Below are 25,687 nucleotides of genomic sequence, written 5' to 3' on the forward strand. Positions count from 1 at the left end.
TGAGGCAGAACGCTTACCCCCAGAAGTGAGCTCTTGTTGGCAAGAGTCATGGTTAGCTTTCATTTCAGGTGGCCTCCCCACCGAGTCCCACCATGGCCATCTCCTGGTAGACAGTGGGCCCTTGGAAGGCAGGTGCCATATCACATTGGTGTTTGACACTCTACTCCTGGGCATACAATAGTCCCTCAGTAAATGTTCACATTGGGGCGCCTGGGTGGCTCAGTTGTTAAGTGTCTGCCCTCGGCTCAGGTCACAATCCCGTGGTCCTGGGATCGAGCCCCGCATCGGGCTCCCTGCTCGGCGGGAAGCCTGCTTCTCCCTCTCCCACTCCCACTACTTGTGTTCCCTCTCTCACTGTGTCTGTCAAATAAATAAATAAAAAATCTTAAAAAAAAATGTTCACATCATTGGACTGAAACCTGCCTGTAACCTCTTTTGCATTTTCCAGGTGACATAAAGGGGCCTTTGCCTTCCATGCATGCACTGGTCTTACTAAGGCATTCATGCCTTCATTTACTCACTCATTCAACACTGAGTAACTCTTCATGTGTCCAGCACGGTGCTAGATATAAGCAGCAGAAAGTGACTGAGAGCAACAGATACTCTCACCAGAAGGCTGTGCAAAGGGAGGCAGGGAGGCAGGTTCATTCTTAGTTATGCTTTGGGAGGTAGCAGGGATGGTAAAGCCTTCCCAGAGGAAATGGTCCTTCTGCTGGGCCTAGAAGGATGAGCAGGAAGGAAGTCCATGGACAGAGGAAAGGAAGAGCAGGGGCTTCCTGGGTGGGAACAGCACGAACAGAGGAGGAGAGAGGCCAGAATGTGGATCTGTCCTCTTGTTGCCTGGGGCTAGTGTTTCGGAGCGGGGAAAGGTGGCTGAGGTCAGAATCAGGGCCGAGGCAGTGTACAAAAGGCCTGAATACCAGGCTGACCGTTGGTTCATTTATCTTACAGATGACAAGAGCCCATCACAGATTTCTGGGCCGTAGACTGTCTCGATCTGTTTTCCCAAGACTGCTTATTATATGTTAATTTGTCCATTTATTGCTCTCTGCCACAAGGCTGGGAGCGTGTCATAAGCCGGGACAGGGCCTCACCTCTCTAGCTCCGTGGCTGAACACAGGAGGAGCTTATCAGCTAGCAGCCCCAGGAGAAGCCGTTCGTATATTCCAGAGGCAGGCGAGAGCTGCCCCTCCTCCATCACCTGCTCCTTCAAGCCAGAAGATGAGCATGGAGAGCAGCAGGTCACGGGTAGGGGCCTGGAGACAACAGGGAGGCTGTGCTCATGGGACCGCAAGGTTAGCCTGACTCACTGGGTGAGGAGCAAGAGAATACAAGAGTTGAGGAAGGCAGAGGCACCTCACAGAGAATGAAAATCAGGAAGAAAAACATATTTGTGTAAAATGATTTTTAGATGATGGGAAACAACCTGGAACCGAGAACCCTCCTCTAAGCTACCAGCTGGACTTGCTACATCATTCCTTCTAGCCCAGGGGAAGTTCGAGCCAGGGGCAAGCATACCCATATTCCAGCTCCAAGAAGTGTCTACCCCATCATGAGGTAATGCAGCTACTCATCACTTCCTGAAGTTGCTCAGCTGGGCCTGTGCCAAGGGACCACGGATGGGGGCAGAGAGGTGAGAAGGCTCAGAGTCTGCACAGCTCTAAGGACAGGAGGCCAAGATGGGGGTGAGCAGTATCCTCGCCCTGCACACATCTGGGGCAAACCCAGACTGTCTCCAGGTCGTGGAAAACAGCCAGACTGAGCCCAGGAGCCTGCCATGCCCCAGCAGCAACCAATCTCAGCTCTCTGTTGGGCAACTGAGAACTGCACTAGCAGGCCTGTCTTCCTAGTCTAATGGACCCAGAATCCTGTAACGAGAGTTGTGTTTTCTTTTCCTCTACTCTGGGAGGGGAAATAACAATAGCAGGGACTATTTCAGAGCGCTGTCTGGGAGCCGGCACGTAATGCTGCTTCTCTCTGACCCTTGCAACAACTGTGCCAGGTAGGGATTATGATCTGCGTTGAAGCTGAAGGACTGAGGTTCAGTTGTGTCCTAGTATACAGCAGAATGAAGACCAAACCCCGACCCGGCCGCCTCCAAGCCGGCCCTCCCCACCCCCCAGGGGCCACACAAGCAAATTAAACAGCATGAAGCTGCGGCTGTCATGGTACCTATGGGATTACAACAACTCCTACCTCTCTACCAGGTCTGGCTGAGAAAAGACAAAAGAGCCCACTTTGAGGCCAGGCTCCTGGAGCCAGTAAAGACACAGAAAACAAGTTAACTGTCCATAGTACTGTCAGGAGGGAGACACAAGTGCAATCCAGGTAGACCGTTTCTTGCTTGGTGCATTACCACTCTGAGATCCAAAGGCTCGCTCAGGCCACACCCTCACCCAGATTACTGCACAAGCCTCCCAGCTGGGCCACCAGCCTCCAGGTGTCCCCATTTTCCCCAGCCTTCCAGCCAGAGAGATCCTTCTGAAACATACATCCACTCGCCTCACCTCCCTGATCACCTGCTCCCCCAACGACTCTGTATCCCTCAAGGTAAAGTTCAACCTCTTTGGTTTGGCTCTCACGCCCTTGTGTCTGCCTTCTGCTCTCCTCCTGGCTTGTTTCTCCAGCCATTAGGAACATCCACCCTTTGCCTGTACGACCCTGAATGCATTGTGCCATTTCCAGACCATGTAAACTGCTGGCCTCTCATCCTTAGAAGACCCTTTCCCTCCGGTAACCCCTCCCAGTCCTTCTACATTCAACTCAAATATCACCTCTTCCAGGAAGCCCTCTCGGATACTGCAGTCTGACTTAGATGCCCTCTCCTTTGAGCTCCCCAGCTCCCCTATACGTACTTCTATCATAGCACTTAGAGTTGTTGATTTTTTCTGTCTCCTGTACTAGGTTTCCTAGAAAAGAGGAACTGACCCCAGACAGGGCCTCAGCTGGTTTTTGTAACTGTAGCAGTAACTAGGCACGTGGCACAATGCTTAAAACACAACAGGAATTTCTGGATAGAAAACTGAGTAGGTCTTCACCCCGGTAAATAGGTCCCTCTGGTCACAGATTAGAGGATCTTTATGCTTCGGGTGTCTGTAAAGGCTTATCAGTCCACTAAACTGAGCTCAGTTACTAGGGGAACTGATCCTTCTACTTTGACCACACTCTTGCTTTCTGAGGTCCTATGTGGTCACAGTTAACTTTCTCGACCCTGAATACCAGTTACCACAAATGATCAGTGCCCCTTGGAAGCAGTTTTGTGGCCACAGTAGGGGATGGGAACAGGGAGGGCAGTCAGCGGTCCCTAGGCTCCAAGACCGATGGCCTCTGGGCCAGGGGTGCTGGAGGCTGTGCAGGGCCCAGAGAGCCAGCCAACCTCAGCAGTCCTCGCCCGAACGCTAACACTTCTGCCTCCTTAATGAGTTAGTTCTTGGCTACTGAAGAGTCCAGCCCTGTGAAATGTGTTTGGTTTCACGTTTCCTGTCAGTGAAATGACACCCCACCTGCTGCCTGAAAGAGATAAGGTACCTGTGGTCTGAAGAAGCAGCTTCTTGCAGTCAGCCCCTATGTGAAGAAAGCCCAATCTGCAAAATGAAACTGAGGAGAGGGACGCCTTCTGTGGCGTCATTTCTTTCCTAGGAGCTCAGCGTTTTCCATGGCGAGACAAGGGAGGAGGGCCAGATGGGCACTGAGCCCCTCCTAGCAGTGATGTCAGAAGTGACTGGGCCCATTCTTCCTAAAATGATTCTTCTCCCTCATCCCCTCACTGACCTTGAGATCAAAGTGAGCAATTTTCATGGCATGAAGGTAGTTCACACCCTCCAGGATCTGCTTGATGAAGCTGGTGGCCTCCTCCTCACTCAGCGACTCCTTCTGGGCCAGGAAGTCGAAGAGCTCTCCTCCCGACACTCTGCAAGACACCGGTGGGGGAGGGGGGCGGGTCCGGTCAGCCCTGCGTGTTAGGAGGCCAGGCCATGGGTGCAGCTCCTGAACCTGACCCCCACCATCTGGACAGACAGTGGGATCCCCTCACCCATCTCCGGGGCTCGGTCCAGCCAGCACCAAGAACTGACTTTGTTTCTATTCGCTGTGTTCTTCCCTTTGGATCACAAGGGTAGGAACCGCTCTTGGGGAGTCACCAGAGGGGTCCTGGGTGTTATCTCTCCCCACCCCATGACCGAACGGGCAGAGGACAGAAGTCAGTGCTGTGGGATGACAAAGAGGAACGTAAGCTGGGCCAGAAACTGGAGACCTAGGTTCTAGTCCAGCCCTGCCACTGACCTTGGACAACTCACTTACCCCTCCTGGCAGACCTTAGTTTCCTTACCTGCAAAATGAGCAGGTTGAGTAAGTTGGCTCTTAAAGCCCTTTCTTTCATTTTACAAAAGATGGCCTCCTCAAAGCTCAAGAGAATCTAGGCATGGATGCTAGACCCATCTAAAAACCTGAAAATGCTACTTTTGTCCTCACACACCCCCACTCTCGCACCTTCTGGTAGGTATGGCGGGAATGGAGGCCCACAGAGCAAAAACAACGTCCCTCGTAAATACTGGTTTACAGTTTTTATCTGAATTAGAGATGTGGGGTTGCCAGATAAAATAGGGGATATTTATTTGCTAAATCTGACAACCCTACTGAGCTTGTTTGTCCTCTGATGGATGCTAGGGTATCCAGCCAGGACGTGCTTCTCTGGGACTGGGACAGAGCCAAGGGTCATCCCAGGGAAAGATATTGGGAAGAGATCTGGGCTAGGGGGTCCAGGAACTCAGGATCACCTGGAGAACCTGTTTAAAATGCAGATCCCAGGTCCTACCACAGACCCTAACAAATTAGATTCTCCAGCCCCCAAGCCTTGGAACCTGTATTTTTACAATAACATAATACCAGTAATTCATATTCATTGAATACTTACTCTGTGCATGATGCGTACTTTAGGCACATTATCTCACTTAACCGTCACAATACCTTATGAGCTAAGTCCTAGTATTTTCCTATTTCACAGCTGAAAAAAAACAGAGGCTCAGTGAGGTTAAGTGACTTGCCCAAGGTCATGGAGCTATTAAGTGGCAGTCAGGATTCAAACCCAGGCATAATGACTTTCAACCACTATCTCATACTGAGTGTCCTCAGATGATTCTTACATGGCCAGAATGGCTTCTGTCCCAGTTTGGGGGAATCACCTGCCACCTAGTTCATCCTAAACAAAGAGTACCAAAATTTCCTTTTTCTCCTTTCTTTAAAAATGTCCAGAAGCACCTACGGCCCCACTAATCAATCTCAGCCTCATGAAAAACAGAGCCACAGGACATGATGGGTACCACAGGCAAATACACAGCAACACCTATGAAGTTATCTCACTTAAGCGTACATCTGCTTAAGCCTCTCACTCAGTGCTATCCAACAGAACTTTCTGCAGTGATGGCAATGTGCTCTATGAACACTGTCCAGTAGAATAGCCACGAGTCACACGTGGCTATCGGGCATCTGAAACATAGCTAGTGCAACCCAGGAACTGAATTTTATATCTTATTTCATTTGAAGTTATTTTATCTTATTTATTAAGATTTTATTTATTTATTTGAGAGAGAGAAAGAGAGAGAGAGAGAGCACAAGCAGGGGGAGTGGGAGAGGGAGAAACAGGCTTCCCGCCGAGCAGGGAGCCCGATGCAGGGCTCGATCCCAGGACCCTGGGATCATGACCTGAGCCGAAGGCAGCTGCTTAACCAACTGAGCCACCCAGGCACCCCATTTTGAAGTCATTTTAATTTAAAAACTGAAGTGGTATAAAATGTTTTCCTGCAAACACAACTTTATTGTTTTGATAGGATTGTATTTCACGCTAACCATGACACTGAGAATGAACTAAATGTGCTGTAAGTGTAAAAACCACACTGGGTTTTGAAGATGGAATATGGAAAAAATAATGTAAAATATCTCATTAATGGTTTTTATATCGATTACATGTTAAAATAATATTTTGTATATATTGGATTAAATAAAAAATATGATGAAAATTAGTTCACCTATTTCTTTTCACGTCTGATTCAATGTGGCTAGTAGAAAATCTCAAATCACATATACGGTTCATATTATATTTCTCTTGAACAGTGCCAATACGGAGAGTATCTTATTTAGATCTAACTATTAGTTTACAGGAAATGCAAGACATAGAGGAACAAGTTTACTAACAGCATGAGGAGGGCATAAGCCAAATCCAGGCTGTGAGACAATCAATGGGACAAATGACCTAGTTTTTCCAACAAATCAATAGCATTGAGAAAGAAGGGGAAGGAGAACTGCTATAGGAGAAATGAGACAGAAGAGAGAAAAGAACCCGATGCAGTAGATGGACCTCATTTGGATGCTAATTCAAATAAAACAGCCATAAGAAGATATCTTTTGGTCTATCAGAAAAATATCACTATGGACTGGAGTGTAGAAAGCCTCGGTGGTCCCGAGGCCCGGTTGGATAATTCTGTTAGGTGTAATAGATATATGAAGGCCACATTTTTAAAAACTGTCATCAGTGAGAGATGCACACTAGAGTATTTATATGTAAAGTGATATGATGTCTGAGAGTTGCCCTAAAATATTCCAGCAAACAAACAAACAGTTGGAGTGGGGGCAGGTGGAAGAGTGGGAGTTTTATATAAAACAAGACTGGCAAAACATTGATCATTTGAAGCTGGGTGATGGGCATATAAGAGTTCCTTACACTATTCTCTCTACTTTTGTATATGTTTGAAATCCACCATAATAAGAAGTTAACAGTAAACTCCCACGAGGGAAGGGGGAGGGGAGGGGGGCAGTCTCTGCCATCTCCCTCAGCTGCCCTCCCACATTATGACCATCACCACCTGGCAGTTCCTCCATAACAGAAGAGGAAACCGAGGCCCACAGGAGGGGAAGTGGCCGTGCAAGGTCTCCCAGCAGGGGAGTGTGCAGTCAAGGTCATGTCCAGGCCCCGGCCGCCGTCCAACGCTGTCTTTCGGACTAACGTGTGATGGGAGACGAGCTGTCCTAACTCTCTCAGCAGTGTCTGTTGGGGACTGGTGCTCACGTCATTCTGAAGAGCAAATGAGTTGGTGCAATAAGGAAGGACTCAGCCCGGTGACTGGAACGTGCCAGCACTCCACCGGCAGGGGCTTCCGCCGTGATGTTATTGTTTGTCACATGTGGTTAGTGTGGGAGAAGGCGCTGGAGATGCGGTGAGGCTCGGGGAGGGCCTGGACAGAGGGAGCAAGGGAAACAGCACAAGCAAAAGGTGCAGAGACGGGGCCGCGCGCAGGACATGCATGTGGCAGGAAGTCCCTGAGCGCTGGCCTGCCTTGGAGGGGACAGGCACTCCTACTGGCATGCTGGTTCTGTCACTGCCTAGCACGTCACTCTCCACCTCAGTCTTCGTTCATCTGTCAAATGGGGTTAAAAATAGTTCCCTTTGGCAGACAGAATAATGTCAGAAGCCTCTGTTCCTGCTGGGGCATGAGCTTGTCAAGGGCAGGAGCCGTGAATCAGGTCCTCATCTTTATGTCTAGTGTCTACCACGTAATAGGTGCTGAGTAAATCTTTAGAGAAAGTGGGGAGTGGTGCTCAAGGGGTGAAGAGAGCCTGAGAGAGGCGCCGGTGAGCTGGTGCCTGAGAATGTGCCGTCTGCTAGAGCCGCTCAGCTGGGTGTAGCCCACAGTGTCTGCCTCAGTGCTGGGGATGAGGCTGGTGCACTATTTTTCCATGTGTCTCAAGGGTGAGGCCATCTTTTGCCGCACCCCCACCTGGGCAGGTGCCAGAAACTGGAGCCCCTTTTAGCTGCTGAAGGAGTAACCCTGAGTCTGGTCAAAGGGCCAAGACGGTGGTTCCAATCCTTCCCTATAGACCCAACCGTCCCCTGGGGGTGTGGCACAGGAGAGTCCCAGGGCCTAGCTTTTCTTCTTGCAAAACAGGAATGAGGATGGGGAGCCTGGCGGGGCTCAGTTGGTTAAGCGTCCAACTCTTGATTTCGGCTTAGGTCATGATCTCGGGGTGGTGGGAGCAAGCCCTGCATCAGGCTCTGCGCTCAGCGGGGAGTCTGCCTCCCCTCTCCTTCTGCCCCTCCCCCTGCTCACGCACTCTGTCTCTCTCTCTCTCAAGTGAGTAAATAAACCTTTAAAAAAAAAAAGAGTGAAAAAAAAAAACAACACAGGAATGAGGGAAAAACCCAGCCTATTGCCCCCAGGAGGGTGTAATCTTGCTGTAGAGTTGGACAAGTGCTATGAGACCCTTGGTAAAGTCCTGGAAGGAAATACCATGCACCATATCGATATCAGGCATGGTAGTGGTGGAAGGGCATTTGATTCCGGGTTTACTCTAAGTTTGCCGCCTGTGCAATGTGCTTCCCCAAGCATTCTCTCCCTTGAGATTCACATCCCCCCGGAGGGGTACATGGAACTTCTGTCCTGATTTTTCAAATGAGAAACCGAGGTGCCAAGGGAGCCAAGTGACTTGCCCAAGGTCACACAGTCAGTCACAGAAATAGGATTTAGAGCCAGATCTTCACAGCCCCAGTCCACCATGTGGCTTTCTCACTGCACTGTCTCCCCATTATAAAGCCTGAGTTGGTGCAATGAGGAAAGTTCAAAGCCACCCCAAGTAGTGGGTGGTGCTCACATATCCCCTTCAGCCGCACTCATATCCGAGCCCTAATCATACCACGCTGTTTTTAGCTGCCTGTCTCTCTCCCCAGCTAGGTTATCTTTGCTTCCACAACACCTTGTGTAACAGAGGCATTCAATAGAAGGTAGGCGGATAAAAGAACAAAGGGGGAAAAAAGCATTAAAACTATCAACATGATATAGAATATTCTATATCATAGAGAAGGGACACCTTGGCATCGGCAAGAGACCTGCCTGGAGCCCTGTGCAAATGTTCAAATCCACAGTGTCCCCCTCTGAAACACAGAACACCGCCTGGCCCTGGTTTTCTGCCCTTCCAGCCCCTGCTGGGTCCTGTGAAGCTGTGGCCTCAGGCACACCCTACCCTTCCTACCTTAAATAGGATGCTGCCTAAGTGTAAAAGAATCTCATGATAATGGGGATGTGTCCTGTCACCCAGAGCCGCCGATGTGAAGGCCCAGGCTGGGTGAGGACTTTGGGAGGCAGTAATCAGCCACTCCGTTTGCCGGTGTGATCTGGGCAGGAGACCAGGTTAAGACATGGTCTCCTTTGGATAAAGAAAGGAATAGCCACAAAGGTCCTCAGAATCTCCCCCAGAGTCCTGGAAAGGTGGGAGGCGGATGAGCCCACTGGGGTAAATGTCCAAGTCCGGACACCCAGGCTGGGGACACTCACATCCATGCTCAGGCAGCTCTCCTCAAGGTTTTGTTCATTTTCCCCCTGACATAGCTTTTCCCAAGGGTTTCTCAGCCCCAAAACCTCTTCCCTGGAGCTCCCTGTCTCCTCCCAAATGTCTCCCCTCTCGCATCCCAAACCTCTTTAGCTTAAAGATGAAAAGCAAAACCTAACAGTCTGAGCCTCTTCTGCTCTCCTCTCAGCATCCCCGGGATCAGTCCCCTTCCCACTCAGCTGATCTTCCTCCTCGCAGGTTGCTCTGCCTGCTAGAAACACTTTTCTGACTCTTTTGTGAACGTGTGCTGAGACGACCTGCGTAGGCAGCGATTTGGGAAGAATGCTGCTGGAGCGGCTCAGGCCGAGGAAGCCACACTCAACTGGGGGCACTGGGAAGCACTGGCGACACCCTGGGGGTGTTCTGCCAGGCCACTCTCCCAGGCTCTTGCCTTCTGTTCGCTGGGAGTCGGGGAGGCCCCAGAGCCGTCACGGGCCTGGATGGAAGGCCTGTCCAACCCTCCCAGGACTGACTTACATTTTCCAGAGCACGCTCCACATATGACATGAGTTAATCTACTGGGATTTTGAAAACAATCTTTATGCTCTACAGAAGTCAACTTATATGGAAAAACTGAATACTTCCCATCCTTGCCTTCAACAGCCCTGAACCAGAGGCAGCTGCTGCTAAGGAGTTCATGGATGGGGTAACAACAGCTAAAAGGGACTCAAATCAGGGCTGGGCATGTCCTCTGAGTACTGGTCACTTTAGCAGAAAGCAGAGCATGCCTGGCATCAGACCACAGTGTCTAAGAGGGGCAATGGGACTGGGGTAGGCCCATCCACAAAACCTGCCATTTCAACGGAACAGGCGGGCACTAATACTCATGTTTCCCCACTGGGCAAACCCACTGACCTATTAGGGCACCATGAGGACCGGGCAGCCAAAGGCTGCTGATCAGCCCAACAGGGGTCACCAAGTCCAAACACAAAAGCCCACGAAAAGCCCTTCTCTCTCAGGAGGTCCTCCCTCTCAGACCCCGGGCATGTATGGTTTGAGCAGGGCCTTGGCAATCCCTAGCACTCCCTAGACAGGCACCCTGAGAACATGAGACAGCTTGAAAGAGAAGGAGGAGACAGAGAAACTATGAATACACAGATCTGAGCAAGCATGGCAGCTCATGCAAGACACCAGTGTGCAACTGGCGGTGTGGACAGTGACAGCTTACTAGGAGAGGGCACATAACCATTGCTGACCACGAGCCTTGCGGGGAGGAACATGGACATCTCAAGAGCATCCCAGACCCCAACTCCTAGGGTTCTACGAGCAGGGAAAAGCAGGCGATTTCCCAAGCAATTAAAGAATAAAATTCTTTAATTTTATAAAAATAAAAATGACAAGAAAGAATCATTTTATAACTACAAAGGTCAATAAATAATGAATCCTGCTCTAAAACAAATGACCCAGGGCTGGCAAGGCTGCAGGCAAATAGGAATGTTCCTATATTGTAGGTCATGCTGGTTGACTAACACTGTCCTGTGAAAGTAAGGATATCAAGAGCCCCACAAACGTCAGCCTGGTCATCCCCTTCCTGGGGATTGATCCGAAAGGATTAATTCAAAAGAAAAGTGGGAAATTATGGAAGAAATTTGTTTTATGGCAATAAAATCTGTAATGGTTAAAAGCTGTGGAAATAAAAACCAAATGTCCAACAATAGGGATATACAAGTATGTGATTCAATGAAACATGAAACCCTCAGTTAAAAGAAAAAACCTTTTTGTGAAATTAGCTAACTGAGGGGGGAGAAGTAGAGCAAGAAATTGTACAAGTGCAATGATTGTATACAAATGGATAAGACTGAGAGGAACCACAGAAAACACAAATGGGTGTTTTGTTTGGGTGGTAGGATTATGAATGTAATTTCTTTTCAGTTGCTGGAAAGTTTTTTAAGGCAGTGGCCTCGCCTTCCCAGGAGAGGTGGGCTTGTCACTCTGCTGGGAACTAGTGTGCCCACTGCTGACCCTGAGCCCCACGGCATGCCGCAACTTGGGCTGTCCACATGGCTGACCACCCCTGGGGGACGCCCCCAGGCTTGCTGAGTCAGGCAGTGTCTACGCCAACTAGTGCAACTGACTGAGAGGTCCACGGGAGAGACGTGGAAGACGCTGGAGTGAGAAAGGAATAGCACGGGTGGGCCTATGCATTTAAACAGTGAGATGGATAATTTAAGCATCAAATGCAAGAGTATGCAAATGCCCATCTGCTACATAAATCTATATCCTGGTAAGACAAGGGCTTAGCTCTCAAATTAGAATTATTTCAAATGTCAGGTGGTCCACCCAACCTGTAGGCAGGCTGAGGATGGCCGCCGCATGTACAGATGACAGCTGAAGCTCAAAGGAGGGAGGTGACTTGCCCAAGGTCACAAAGTCAGGGATTACCAAACAAATGCCACCACCCCTCTGTTAACCAGCAGATGCATGCATGCCTCTGAGGCTCAGAACATTCCCAACACCGGTCTTGCTGCTTGACTGGACACAGCCATTGTGACTTGTGCCACAGTCCAACTCAAACTCTGTTGTCTGCCAGAGCCCCATCTCCCCATTCCATGGACACACCTCCAGGAGGGACACCAAGAGGTGGCCAACCCCTGTAGTCTTGGTATCACCAGACTGTGACATCTTCCCTGGCTAGGCCAGCATAAGGCCACCTCATGCTCATAGCTGCTTGTATGGACTCAAGTTCTTGTCTGTAAAATGGAGATAATAAGAACCTCTGTGTGAGAAGATTGTTAGGAAGATTAAGTAAGGTAACAGAAGTGCTCAGTACAGTGAATATAAAGGAACCCCTCCATGTTAATAGGACACTTTCCTCAAGAGTCTCCGTGAGGACTGAACCAGATGGCAAACATGAAGCACCTGACAAATGGTTGGCTTACAGTAGGGCTCTCTCAATTATATCTATTATTATGATAATGAAGGCATCAAAGAGCACAAATGCGGGGATTTTTTTTTTCCTAGGAAAGCGCTGGAGAAGGGCTTTGCAGAGCCTGGAAGATGTTTGCTTCTCTCCTCCTCATAGAGAAGACCCCTCCCCGACAGCCTCTCCTTCCCTCCCACCGCCTTCTTACACCCCGCCCCCCACCGTCCTCCCACACGCTCTCCAGCCAGGAAACGACCCCAGCACCAGCCATTGCTTCCCTTTTATCCCCAGGGTCCAATGAAAGCCAGACCTAGACCCTAGCTCTCTGTCCCTGCTACTCAGCAAACCCACCTCCCTTTGACCCAGGTTGCGGGGCCGGGGGCGGGGGGGGGGGGGGAGGGCGATAACCAGGGGAAACCACCCGCCGCTGACTTTATTGCCTCTGGGCTGATCTTAGGTTTGCTTGCTGCTGCACTATGGGGTCTGTGGTTGCACCATCCACCACCCTAGCTGCCCGCCAGGGGTCCCGAGCACCCACTCACAGCTCAAGGATGAGCACCACGTCGGTGCGGTTCTCAAAGACGTCGTGCAGCGTGATGACGTTGGGGTGCAGCACCTGCCGCAGGATGCTCACCTCCCGCTCAATCTCCTCCCGGCACACGCCGCGCCGGCTGGCCCGGCTCTGCCGCTTTTTGATGAACTTGGCCGCGTACTCCAGCCCCGTGCTTTTCTCTCGGCACTTCTTCACAATGGCAAACTGGCCGCTGTGGGGAGACAGATCGGCACAATCGGGGTGTTACTGTGTCCGTCTAGGAAGTGACCCAGTTGTCAGCCCCCAGGCCACACTAATTCAGAGTCATTCTACGAGGGTAGGACAAGTCACGCCACCAGCCAGCATTCCCCCCTGCCTGTTAACCCGTGGCTGAGATGGGGCAGGTCCTGGGCTTCCCTTTTTTCATATGAATCCTCCCCCTTTACTAGGAATGAATGTTAGTACTGTCATTTCCAGTGTACCGATGTGACCACTGAGGCTCTGAAAGGTTATTGATTTGACGATGATGACACAGCCTCATCGTTCCTAAGTCTCAGTTAGAACCCAAGTCCAGTATCCACTAGGTAAAATCACAGGGTCCAGAGACTTGTACTATGTAATGTAAAGATTAAAAAGGAAAAACATAAAGATCAGATCGGCATGGTCAAAGTACTAGTGGTAACGGTTATTCATTTGGGTCTGCCTTATCTGGATACAAGTACAAATTCATCCATTTAATTGTGATTTCTCTATATTCCCTATATTCTTATGTTTGTACCTTTGCTCCCAACCTCCTCCCAACAAATAAAATCTCAATGACCTGAGTGAAGCAGGTCCTCAGTAAGGGAACAGAGCAAAGATGAGGGTGATGCACTTAAAGTAACAACAAGGCCAGAGGACATGCTGGCTGGGTTGGTGGGGTACGGGTGGAGGCAGGGGTGGGTGGAGGCAGTCTGACATTGTTAATAACCATAAGTGGGAGTTTGTCATGGTGAGAGGGCCAATGGGACCACAGGGTTGTAAAGTGTTAGAAAACTGACGCACGGGAGAGGTCAAGTGACAAGTGTGAGGTCAACACAGAGTTAATGGCCAAGCCCTTTGCTCAGCCCACTGTCCACAAAGCCACTAAGTAGTTGTAGAAGTCAAGATTGTGCTTCGTGCCCTTCAGGTTTGAGCCTAGAAATGCTTCACTCTGGGGACCAATACAGCAACCATGAAATGGCATCCATGCCAATGGCAGGTGGCCCTGAGCCAGCTTCTCTCAGTGCTCCAAGGACAGCCCACTCCACCGGGAAGGGCAGCAGCCTTCTGTTCACCATCTCAGTTCAGGTGGGCAGGGTGGGTGGGCAGCTCGAAGTCCCTGGAGACTGCCCAGTGGTCCCCCCCTTCTGGGGTCCTCCCACCCCTCTTCCATCATTTTCCACAAGTGCCCCATGTTTTCTCACCCACAACAGCCACTGCTTAAGACAGAACTCAGAAAGTTCTCAGGTTCGGCTTAATGGCTTAATAAGGGAGCACCATATTCCACACACAGGATGTACTCTCTTAGTGGCTCTGGGGTAAGAGTTACACACAATGAAATTCTCCAGATATTTGCCTCAACCTCAGAAAATAGCATCACATCTGAACCACTCCATTCCTAGAATAATCCTCAGTGAGACAGCCTTCAAAATAAACCTAAGTGGAAAAAAAAAAAAAAAAGTCAAGTAGAGCAAGCAAGGAATAGATATGCCAACACTTAAATAGCATTCTATGGCAACCACCTTAGAGACGTCACCAGACACATATTCCCGTATCTCTCCATCCCCTCATCCTCCATTCACTCAGTGCTGCCTGAGTGTCTGCTCTGTGCCAGGCTCTGTACAGGGGCATAATGGGCAGGGACCAAAGGCACAGACAACAGGTATAAGGGAAGCTCTGGGGAAAGAGAAGAAAGATCCTGGGGGCTGGTATAGGCTGGACAGCGATGGCTTTATGGAACCAAATTTATATTACATTGTCTACTAAGTCTACAGTTTCAGCTATTTACGACCTGAATATTAGCTCCTAGCTGTCTACACGTGAGGGGATGACGCAGGTGGAGTGAAGCCAGGCCTCTCAAAGCCAAAGTGAACACAGTTAGTGAGATCTCTAACACCGCTGGTCCCTTGGAGCTACTTTGGGCCTCAGGGACATTGGGTCCCTTAGTGGGAGACAGCAAACACCTGACTTTCAGCTTCCAGTCCCAGGCAACTGTGAGGCAACTGTGAGTCTCAATGTCAGGACGGCCATGTTTTTCTTTTCTCTGACATCTCAGGGGCCTGGCATCAGCAGCCCTAAGAGCAGACAGGGCTCACTCTTTCTAGCCGACTGAGGGGGAAACCAAAGCTTAAGGATTTTAAGCATTTTGTTTAAGCTTACAGAACACAGACATGCAGGCGCAGAGTTTTTGTAAAGCAGAGAGAAATATTTCAAGTCACCTTGAGATAGCCCCCTCCCCACTTTGACTTATGAGGGAAACAGAGGCATTTTTCTATATCACATGATTTAAAAATTCCTCAAAGTCTCAAAAAAGCAAATGAGTGTTTGCTTTTCCTGGTTGAGTTTTCTCCTTGTGAGAGCAACTGCGGCAATGAGAGGTGGCTGGGGGGTCAGTCCTAATATACAGGCCATTTCCTCCCACCAAAAGCAGGTATTTTGAGAGTGGGTGAATAACAAAGCCAAATACCAAGCAACACCACTCATCTCCCCTCTCTTCCTGGGGGAGGGATCCTCCACTCAACCTGCCCTGGGGAGTCCAAGGGGAGCCCATGGAGAGCCTGGGCCATTGATGAGTTTGCCCTTCTTGTTGCGCCATTACTGGGAAGAGGGGAGAATATGCTCCATGAGGGCCAGCCCCTAGGCTGCGAGGCTTTGGGCAGCAAAAGCAGCCTTCCAGGGCAAACAGGCTTGGCCTCAGAAAACTTACGTTGTCACCTGGGGCAAGTGGCTACCTTCTCTGAGCATCGGTTTCCTCATCTGTAAAATGGGAATCATGACTCCCTACTAGGGAATCGTGGTGACTGGAAATATCTGCAATGCTGGCCCACGGTCAGCTCTAAGGAATGATAGCTATTCTCTTACTAGTTTATTGCTCCTAGGAAGGCCAAGCTAGAGACACCACAGAAGCCACTGATTTACGTGGTGTGTACTATGTGGCCAGGGAATCAGTGTCATTTTAAAAGTCCTTATGATTGTAGTGCACAGCCATATCTTTGTCCTAAGCAGTTAACCAACTCTTTTAACCCTTCAAGCAATGGTTCTCAACTGGCTGTACACCGGAATCACCCAGGGGATTTCAAACCTGGCTGCCTGCATCTATCCCCAAAGATTCCCATCTCCTGGGTCTGGGTGGGCTGCCGTCCGGGGAACTGAGCTATTTAAAAACCTCCCAGGTGACTGCTGTGTACCGGGTACAACAGTCTTCTGATTCTCTGCATTTTACAGAGAAGAAATTGTACTGCTGTCACTCATTTTATGCCTTGTCTTTTTCAGTATTCATATATTACCCTCTCCCTTAGTTCTTTGATCTGACATTCGAGGGAAGGAGGATGGGGAGTACGGGAAGGCGGAGGGGGAGTGTTGTCTCTCCCACCCGGACAGTTTCTGCTTGACGGGTCTGGCGTTGAACTGTTCCAAATCAAGACAGAAGATGCACATTGACACACATGTGCAAAGCGTGCACGTTGCAATCCTCCTGCCCCGCCCCACCCCACACTGCAAACAGGCCATACCCAACCCATGGTCTCATGCAGCAAAGGGCTGGCAGTCAGGCTGATCAATTCCTGGTCCTGCCATCAGAGCCTCACGGGATGGGTCTCCCCTCAGAAAGCTTCTGTCAGAAAGCTCCAAAGAGCCCACGACAAACTGAACAGAAGTACAAGACTTTCCCTTCATTCTCCCTGTGGGTTCCAGTCAGAGCCCTACCCTGACCTGGGGCAGCCTGTTCAACTCCCTGGGCTTCAATTTCCTTCCTTGTCAAGCGGGAAGCCCCATGTCACAGGAGAAATCCTAACAATGCCTGAGAAAGGCCTTTACCATCTAGCACTGTAGAAGGGCAGGAGGCATGGGGCGGGGTGTGTGTGTGTGTGTGTGTGTGTGTGTGTGTGTGTGTGTGTGTGTGTGTGTGTGTGTGTTGCAGAAGCCACAGAGCATGGTTTAGTGATGGACAGGCAATGGGGCGGGGTGTGTGTGTGTGTGTGTGTGTGTGTGTGTGTGTGTGTGTGTGTGTGTGTGTGTGTGTTGCAGAAGCCACAGAGCATGGTTTAGTGATGGACAGGCAATCCACCAGACACAAACTAGTCTCCGTACTTCTGCCAGCACATTCTCCCGCAATTAAGTCAGGAACACACCCCTCTTTCCAGGCAGAGGGCTCAGCTCCTCACTCATTCAGCACCCCAGGAAGATGGAGCAACCTGCCTAGACAGTGAGACAGATGGGCCTCGTTCAGCAACTCAGCAGGGCCCAGGGTGGCACCCCAGGAGGGTGCCCTATTGTCTCCCCAAGAATCAGATGAAAAGGCATAAACCTAGAACAGTTTCTAAGTGCCAGAAACAGTGTTACCTCTCCAACACCAGCTCCTCAACTTCATGGAAGAGCCTGGCTCGATCACCCCCAAATTCTTCACTGCCAAAGAAAAATAACCTGAACATGACCCAGATCTCATACCATTTAGATTTTGTATAAAAATGTGGATACTACATTTATATGCAGCTTTTCTCTTTATAAGCTAATTTTATATTTATTCTCTCTTTTAATATTTGCAGGTATCCTTCATAGTTCCATTTCACAGAAAAGAACAGAGGAAAAGGGAAGTGACTTGGTGGTTTGGCCAGGGAGCCAGCCCTGACAGTGGAGCTTGGACATGAAACCACATCTCCTGACTCTCAGTAGTGTGCCAAGCGGTGGGCAGAGGGGCCCACCCCAGAAGAGAGGAGTATTTGATCACTGATATTATTTAGAATTGCACATGGACAGTGAAAATAAAAAGCAGACTTATTTTTATTTGATTTTATTGTTGGTGTTCATTTTCAAAAGAAAATGCACCCATCAGGACCTGCATCGAGGAAACCAAATCCTCTGCCCACCCACCCCTACCTTCCATGGTAAAGCCCCAGCCAACCAGACTTGCTCTGGCAACCACCAGGGGCTGGCTGCTAAGGTGTTTTGTAAGGTCTAGGAATAGAGCAGACCTAACTCACTTCCTTTCTCAATCAACTTTAAAGGGTCCACGAGTTTAGTAACCTAACCGAAAGTCACCAGTTTATTAAGGTAGAGAGGAGGCAGGACTGCATAGAATGCAAACCCAGGGACGAGATGCCATGTGAGAGGAGTGGCAGCAAATGGGAAGTGTTCCAAGGCACAGGGATGGGGAGACCAGGTTCCTCCTCCCGGTTCCCCCAAGCGGTCAGGATAGTTCCTCTCCCCACACCGCAGAACAACAAGCCACGATTCCTCTGGAATTACCCTGCAAGTTTTCAGGGCCACGGAGCAGGGATAATGCTTAGATGCTTCCCAGTCAAGGCCACTCCAAGTGCAGCTCAGCAGGTGAGGGAATGGGCCCTCCAGCTAACATGTCTCAAAGGCATGGGCCATGGGGCGCCTGGGTGGTTCAGTCAGTTAAGCATCCGACTCTTGATTTTGGCTCAGGTCATGATCTCAGGGTGGTGAGACTGAGCCCCACATCAGGCTCTGTGCTCAGCACAGAGGCTGCTTGTGGAGTCTGTTTGAGGTTCTCTCTCTCCCTCTGCCCCTCCCCCAGCACATGCTCTGTCTCTCTCAAACGCTCTCTCAAAATAAATAAATAAAATCTTTTTTTTTTAATTTTAAAAAAAGGCAGTTCAAATCTGTAGTCTGTAGGAACCAGATCAGCCTGATCCCAGAGGACTCACACCCTGATCCCACGGCAACAGCCTGTCTGGGGATGGTGCCATGGAGCCCCTCCTCACCCCTCTGCCTGGCCACCTTTGACTGTGGGACCTCTGTGGCTGCCTTGCCTCTTAGCTCCCTCCTATTACCAATACATCCAACCCCTACTCAGGCTACTCCTAATTCCCATGAACAAGATCCTTCTCCTCACTGCCTTAGCACTCAACCTGTTCTTATCTCCTCTGCCCTAGCCCAGGATTTAGAGCCCAAAGACCCAGGTTCTATTTTCAGTTCTACCTTCAGTAAATCACATCCTTTGTGTGTGAAGATAGACATAAGAATGTCCCAGTCTCACCAGATTGTAATGAGAATGAAATGAGACCCGTGTATAGAAGCACTATGTGAAGTGTGACCTCTCCATGGATATAAAGTCTTTTTCCTTTCCATCTACTGGATCGCCACATCCAGATCCGGGTCCCCATGTTCCAGTCCCAGCCTGTCCTTGAACCCAACTCAGCCCCAACAAACTGCATCCTCAGATCCCAGCTTACAAATATAGATAGGGCTGGGGCGGGGGGGGGGGGGGGGGGCGGACCATGGCAGATGAAAAGCAGAGTTCCCAGGTGATGCCAGGATCCAGGAACACAGAACACACCTGGGACGCAGTTACTCAAGGACAAGGCAAGAAACCAGATAGCCGGGAAGCCAAAATAGGGTGAAGAAATATAAAGTTACCGGAAATCAGAGCAAGAAGCAGGTCAGAATTCCAGGTCACAGGGATAAGGGTAAGGAGCAAAAATTCACCCAAAGCCAAGTGGGCAGCACATCAAGAACTAGGTGGGCAAGCAAAGAGTGTGAGGCATACAGGAGCAGCATCCAAACCAGCCCGAGGCAAGCGGAGACTCTGGAGCAGACAGAAACATCAGCACCAGACCTGCAAACACAAGAGTGCCCAGAGCCCTTCAAACTGCCCTTTCTCCCAGCTAGTGAGCCAAGCCTGCTGGCTGATGAAGCCGCTTCTCCTCTCCGACCATGTTGCCAACACCTTTGTAGTCTTCTGACATCGGTGCTTAAATTTGCTTGAGGTGTGGAACCCTCTCTCCAATACATCTTGCACAGAAGCCCAGCAGGTAAAAAAGATAAAAAACAGTGCTTCTTTGGGGGGAGGGGCACGGGGAACCCACCGACTCAGAGCCCACCCCCTAATGCCTAACAGGCTTCATAGAACCCCGAGAGCTCCAGGAAACACAATCTGAGAAGTACACTGTACAACGTGGCAACATGCCCTTTGCTGATCCCTAAACAGTTCCAAACTGTAAGCGGAAAAAAAAAAAAAAGAGAGAGAGAGAGAGAGAGTGAGAGAGATAAGCAGAAAACATTCTCAAAATTATTATCTAGTCTTTCAGGAAGTCACTCCAACCAAGCCAAGCTCAGGGTCAACAGTAAGGCATACACAGAAGATAAGAATCAGGGACCACAAGTGTCCAGGGAGCCGAGGCCTGACCTACCAGTGGCCCCGTCCACAGAGTCACAGGGTCTGCTCATACTGGTCCACAGTAGCTGGGCTCATGGGTTAGCTCACTGGATTCCCTGCAGACTAACTTCCTTCCTCCGGCCTTTTTTTTTCCTGTCCAAAAAAAAAACTCCTAAAGCACAAAAAGGAAGGAATTGTTGAGCATAGCCAAGTCAGGCTGAGGTATGATTGCTTTTCGGAATCTATCACCTTTTGATGCTGTTGTCAAATGAACCTGAGCCCACAAGTCCAAGACCTGAAATAAGGGAGGCCTGACTTAAGGGGGACTTGGCTATATAGAGAACGGTTTTGACTGAAAATACAGCTCAGTGTCCTCTGGCATATCTCTTAGTGTAGAGTCTAGGTTCTGGACGCTGACATGATGTAGGTTACATAATACAGTGTTGGGCTTGGAGCCTTCCACCCACTCACCTGCCTAGCTCCCCGCCCCCCCACACCATCCCCACCATCCACCTGAGTTCCCATTCGCCTATCCATCCATTCTCTCATTCATTCCTCCATTCCTCATTTATTGGTCAGTGTCCTAAGTGCTCTAAGCATGACACACCCCACAACTTGCAAGGCTTACTGGGGAGATGAGACACACACTAGTGGAAAAAGAAACATGGCATGGGTGTGTACGAGATATCTGCCTCAGGGTCAAGTGAGTGGGCAAACAGAAACTGCAGAGAAGGACAAGTACCAGCTGACAGGGTGTCAGCGGAAGCCTTATGGAGCTAGCAGGATTTGAACCAGACCTGGCAGAACACACTGGATCCAGACAGGCAAAGGGAAAACCACTCACCAAAGTTGGAGAAGCAGAGAAGAGAGACACGAATGCTCTATTCTGTGGAGGCCCCAAGTCACCACCTCTCTACTTCACTTCCTTGCTGGCAAGTGGCAAAGTGGCCACTTTGTCGAGGAAATACATCAGAAAGCTACATTTGCCCTTTCCTCTCCTCTTTGTGGGAGCGGAGGGGAGGGGAGAACAAGTGGTCAGCCAACAGCGATGTTCACTTGGGCTGGGCCCCCTTCTTACCACCTGGTTCCTGATAATCAGATGTATGTTTGATCAGTGAAAGAACTTCAACAGAACAGGTCAGCTAGCTTGCTCCTAGAAACGTCAGCCAATTGGCCTTTGAAGCCTGGCAAAGCCCAAGAGGCCGGACCATAACAGATGAGACCTTAAGCATGAGCTCACGGTGCAGAGCAAGACTGGGACTGCAAAGGAAGACAGAAAAATCCAAGATGGCTGAGGTTCTGCTATTCCTGTGGGGGTACAGGGCCATCCTCGGGAAACGGTGAAATGAGCAGTCTATCTTCTATAATCCCTCCCTCCCAACTTGCCAGTCTCGACCACCCCTCTGGTGCAGAGTTCTGTGCCCAGCCTGTCTCCTGTGAACGTTCACCTCCCCGAGGCCCACATCACTCTGGGATCCTTTCCATAATTCACAGAAAGTGATAAAGGATTCCCAAGGGTTACCTGATCTCCTTCCAAGGCAACACATTCACATTTTAACAGCATCCTTGACCAAGAGGGGCTTCAAGGTGGCAAGTTTAGGCCCACAGTGGGCAAGTGGAGAAATTCCTCGGAGATAAAAAGGTCTTTCCACTTTCCTAAATAACACATCAAACAAGTGGCTCTGCAAAGAACTGACTATGTGTGTCTGTGTAAGTGAATGTGGGTGTGTGAACCAATCATGACCAGTTATTTCTTGTTGGTTCCCTTCTGTACCACTGGATCTTTTTTTTTTTTTTAGATTTTATTTACTTATTTATTTGAGAGAGAAAGAATGACAAGGGAGGAGGGGCAGAGGGAGAGGGAGAAGCAGACTTCCCACTGAACAGGGAGCCCGATGCAGGGCTCCATCCTGGGACCTGGGTTCATAACCTGAGCTGAAGGCAGACGCTTAACTGACTGAGCCACCCAGGCGCCCCTGGATCTTAATGTCCTAGGAATTCTTGTTGCAAGTTCTTCAATGATTCACTCAGTTCCTTGCCATCCTCTGTTTCTCAGAATTTCGGTGAATTTTTTATCCCAAAGTTTGCTTCCCTTGCCATTACTTGACAATGTCTCAGATCACATCTCCCAAACACTCAGGGCTATGAATGTGGGCAGAGCACAAGGTTAAGAGTCCTGGGTCTGTCACCAACTACCAAGTTCTCTTCTCTCTTGGGGCCTCAGTTTTCTCATCTGAAAAAATGAAGCGTTGGACCCGATGTCTCATTCAGGTCCCTACCTCCACCCCAGCTCGCCCTCTTAGGATTCTCTGATATAGGCCAGTATGTCACATGGATCTATCAGCTTGAGACAGAGAGGGTGACTTCTGCATTTCCCTCTGCACAGGGCTCAGCCATGGGTTGAGGCTACTGAGACTTAGTCACAGGTTAACCAAGTCAATTTCCAAAGCAGGGTATTAGGGCGTCAGGTAAGGAAAGCAGATCTCAGGCACTCTCAGCAAGATGCCCCTAAGCGATCTTTATATTAACATCAAAATGCTGAACACACCAAAGGCCAAAGGCATTTCTATAGCAAATGGGCATGCACCTTAGCCCTTCACCACTAACCAGCCCCTAAGAGCCTGGAGAGTGAGAACTCTCACAGACCGCACTCAGCACTGAGCACGCAGCAGGGAGGCAGTCAGTGCCTACAGAAAGGAAAATGCTTTTTTTTCCTTTTTTTAAAATTCTCTACTTAAATTCAATTTAGTTAAAATATACTGTATTATTAGTTTCTGGGGTGGAATTTAGTGATTCATCAGTTGCATATAACACCCAGTGCTCATTCCATCAAGTGCCCTCTTTAATGCCCATCACCCAGTTACCCCACCCCCCCTCCCCTCCCCTCCAGCAACCCACTTTGTTTCCTAGAGTTAAGACTCCCTTATGGTTTGCCTCCCTCTCTGTCTTTATCTAATTTTCTTTTTCTTTCCCCTCCCCTATGTTCATGTTTTGTTTCTTAAATTCCACACAGGAGTGAAATCATATGGTATTTGTCTTTGACTTATTTCACTTAGCATAATACCCTCTAGTTCCAACCACATTACTACAAATGGCAAGGTATCATTATTTTTGATGGCTGGGTAGTATTCCATTGTAGATATATACCACCTCTTCTTTATCCATTCGTCTGTCACTGGACATCTGGGCTCTTTCCAGAGTTTGGCTATTGTGGACGTTGCTGCTATAAACATAGGGGTGCATGTGCCCCTTCGAATCACTACGTTTGCATCCTGTGGATAAACACTTAGTAGTGCAATTGCTGGGTTGTAGGGTAGCTCTATTTTCAACTGTTTGAGGAACCTCCATACTGTTTCCAGAGTGGTTGCACCAGCTTGCATTCCCACCAACAGTGTAGGAGGGTTCCCCTTTCTCCGCATCCAAATGGCTAACAGACACATGAAAAAAAGCTCAACATCACTTGGCATCAGGGAAACACAAACCAAAACCACAATGAGATACCACCTCACACAAGGGCTAGGATTAACAACTCAGGAAACAGATGTTGGCGAGGATGCAGAGATTGGAGAAAGGAAGATTTAAACTGAGGCAGCAGGAAGGGTGGTGAAGTTTATCACCCACAGCCAGCCTTCAGTGTAGCAGGAGCCCTGACTGGCAGATTCACTTAAAAAAGAACATGTTCCTGGTACTTTCTTTTGATTACAAAAGCAGCATGCTCATTATCTAAGAGAAAAGAAAGAAAACAGAAAAGCACAAAAAGGAGGCTAAAAACTGTCCTTAATCACGCCTTCCTGAGATAATCATTGTTGTCATTTGGTGTTTGCTCTCTGGATTTTTTCAGCGCATCATATAGTCTTTTCTATTTGTTTCTTAATATTTTTTTAATGTAACTGGAATGACACCATAAGTACTATTTTGGAACCTGCTTTTTTACATGCTTTACTTAACAATATATCCACTTCACATTTTTCTACATAATTAAAAATTATTTTACTACCTGATTTTAAATGGCAACATAATATCCCATCATACAGATAAACCATGGTTTTAAAAGCAAATTCTTAATTTTGGACATTTATAATTACCTCCAAGTTTTTTTTTTTTTTTTTAATATCTTATTTATTTATTTGACATAGAGAGAGAGAGAGAGAGACAGAGTGAGCACAAGCAGGGGGAGTGGCAGGCAGAGGCAGAGGGAGAAGCAGGCTCCCCACAGAGAAGGGGGAGCCCGATGCGGGACTCGATCCCAGGACTCCGGGATCATGACCTGAGCCGAAGGCAGTGGCTTAACCAACTGAGCCACCCAGGCGCCCAACCTCCAAGTTTTAATGTAATTAATAACACTGCTCTAAATACCCTTACATATAAATCTTTGTATACATCCCTGGTTTTCTTTCCTTAAGATAAATTCCAGGAAATAGAATCCTTAGCCAAAGTTATGTAGATTCTTAAGGTTTTTCATGCTGACAAATTATCCTCCAGAAAAGACTGTGCTACTAAGACTCCGAACAGCCATAAATATTGTCAGCCCCTGCGTTCCCCACCCTACATGCATCTTGCCAAATACTGGCTCATTACTTTTTTCAGCTTTACCATTTAGATACACAAAAGATAATTATCTCATTGTTGTTTTAACTTGAATTAAGTTAATTAACTTGTAAAAAGAAGGTAATTAACTCATAATTGATTATTAGTGAGAATGAACATCTTTACCTATGTTTACGGGTGATCTGAACTGCATACTCACATATGCTTTGCTAATTTTTCTACTGGAGAGTTTGCCTTTCCCTTAGTGTTTATGCAAGCTCTTTATATGTTTGTGGTATTAACCATTTGTCACATATGTTGCAAATATTTTCCCCAACTGATTGTATTGCCTACAAAGGAGCTTCAGGTCTCCTCAGCATCAGGTGGTGTTAACCAGTTTTTCCCCTTTAACTCTCCCTCCTCCTGTCACTTCAATCACCCAGATGCTGTGCTTTAGGGGCACCGTGAAGGGAAGTGCCCTGTGCCTTGGGGTGAAACTCTTCACTTGGTTGGTCACTAGGCACTCAATTCAGGTTATACCTTCAAACTTACTGCACAGGCCCAGGAGAACCACCACGATCTCTCATCCCCCACACCTGCTCCTTTCTTCAAAGTCACCTCACTTTTCCTCCTGGCAATGCCCCCCACCCTCCCAGCTGATTGCAGGAAGGGAAGCCATCTCACGGTGAGCAAGTCCTAATGCAGAGTGGGCCTGATACCTCCTGCAGGGGCCATAGCTGCGGGGGCGACTGGTGCAACAGACCCTTGAGGGATGCAAAGCATCCCTCCTGCCCCGAATTATCCATCATATCATTTGGTGTCTTTTGTCACGCGATACACATAATGGCTTTCTTTCAGAAACCAGCACCATGAAGATGTCTGTCTACCCTGAAAAACTGATACCCTTCTTCATTTCAGAAAATGAAAATGAAAAAAGAAAAGAAAATGAAAATGACATTATCTTATTTCCTTTTTGTTATCTTGGTGGTCAGTGACAACAACTGTGATGGCCTAGATCTTGGGTGTATTT

General features: G+C 48.8%; 1 protein-coding gene across 10 annotated transcripts in view; it reads right to left on the minus strand.

Moving 5' to 3' along the window:
- The window catches only part of DAPK2 (death associated protein kinase 2), a 116,576-nt gene that overhangs the window by 38,949 nt on the left and 51,940 nt on the right, over positions 1-25,687 (minus strand). For all 10 annotated transcript variants that reach the window (XR_015768564.1, XR_015768563.1, XM_028099990.2 and 7 more), the window contains 2 exons: positions 12,781-13,002; positions 3,772-3,910 (listed from right to left, as the gene is read on the minus strand). Coding sequence is in view for 8 of the 10 variants with exons in the window: in XM_028099990.2 (XP_027955791.1) it covers positions 3,772-3,910; positions 12,781-13,002 (361 nt within the window). In the remaining 2 variants the exon portion in view is untranslated. The remainder of the gene's footprint in view (positions 1-3,771; positions 3,911-12,780; positions 13,003-25,687) is intronic.

This window comes from Eumetopias jubatus, unplaced genomic scaffold (genome assembly GCF_037043125.1).
Source record: "Eumetopias jubatus isolate StellerSeaLion01/CBP00866 unplaced genomic scaffold, mEumJub1_p1.0 scaffold_7, whole genome shotgun sequence".
Lineage (NCBI taxonomy): Eukaryota > Metazoa > Chordata > Mammalia > Carnivora > Otariidae > Eumetopias > Eumetopias jubatus.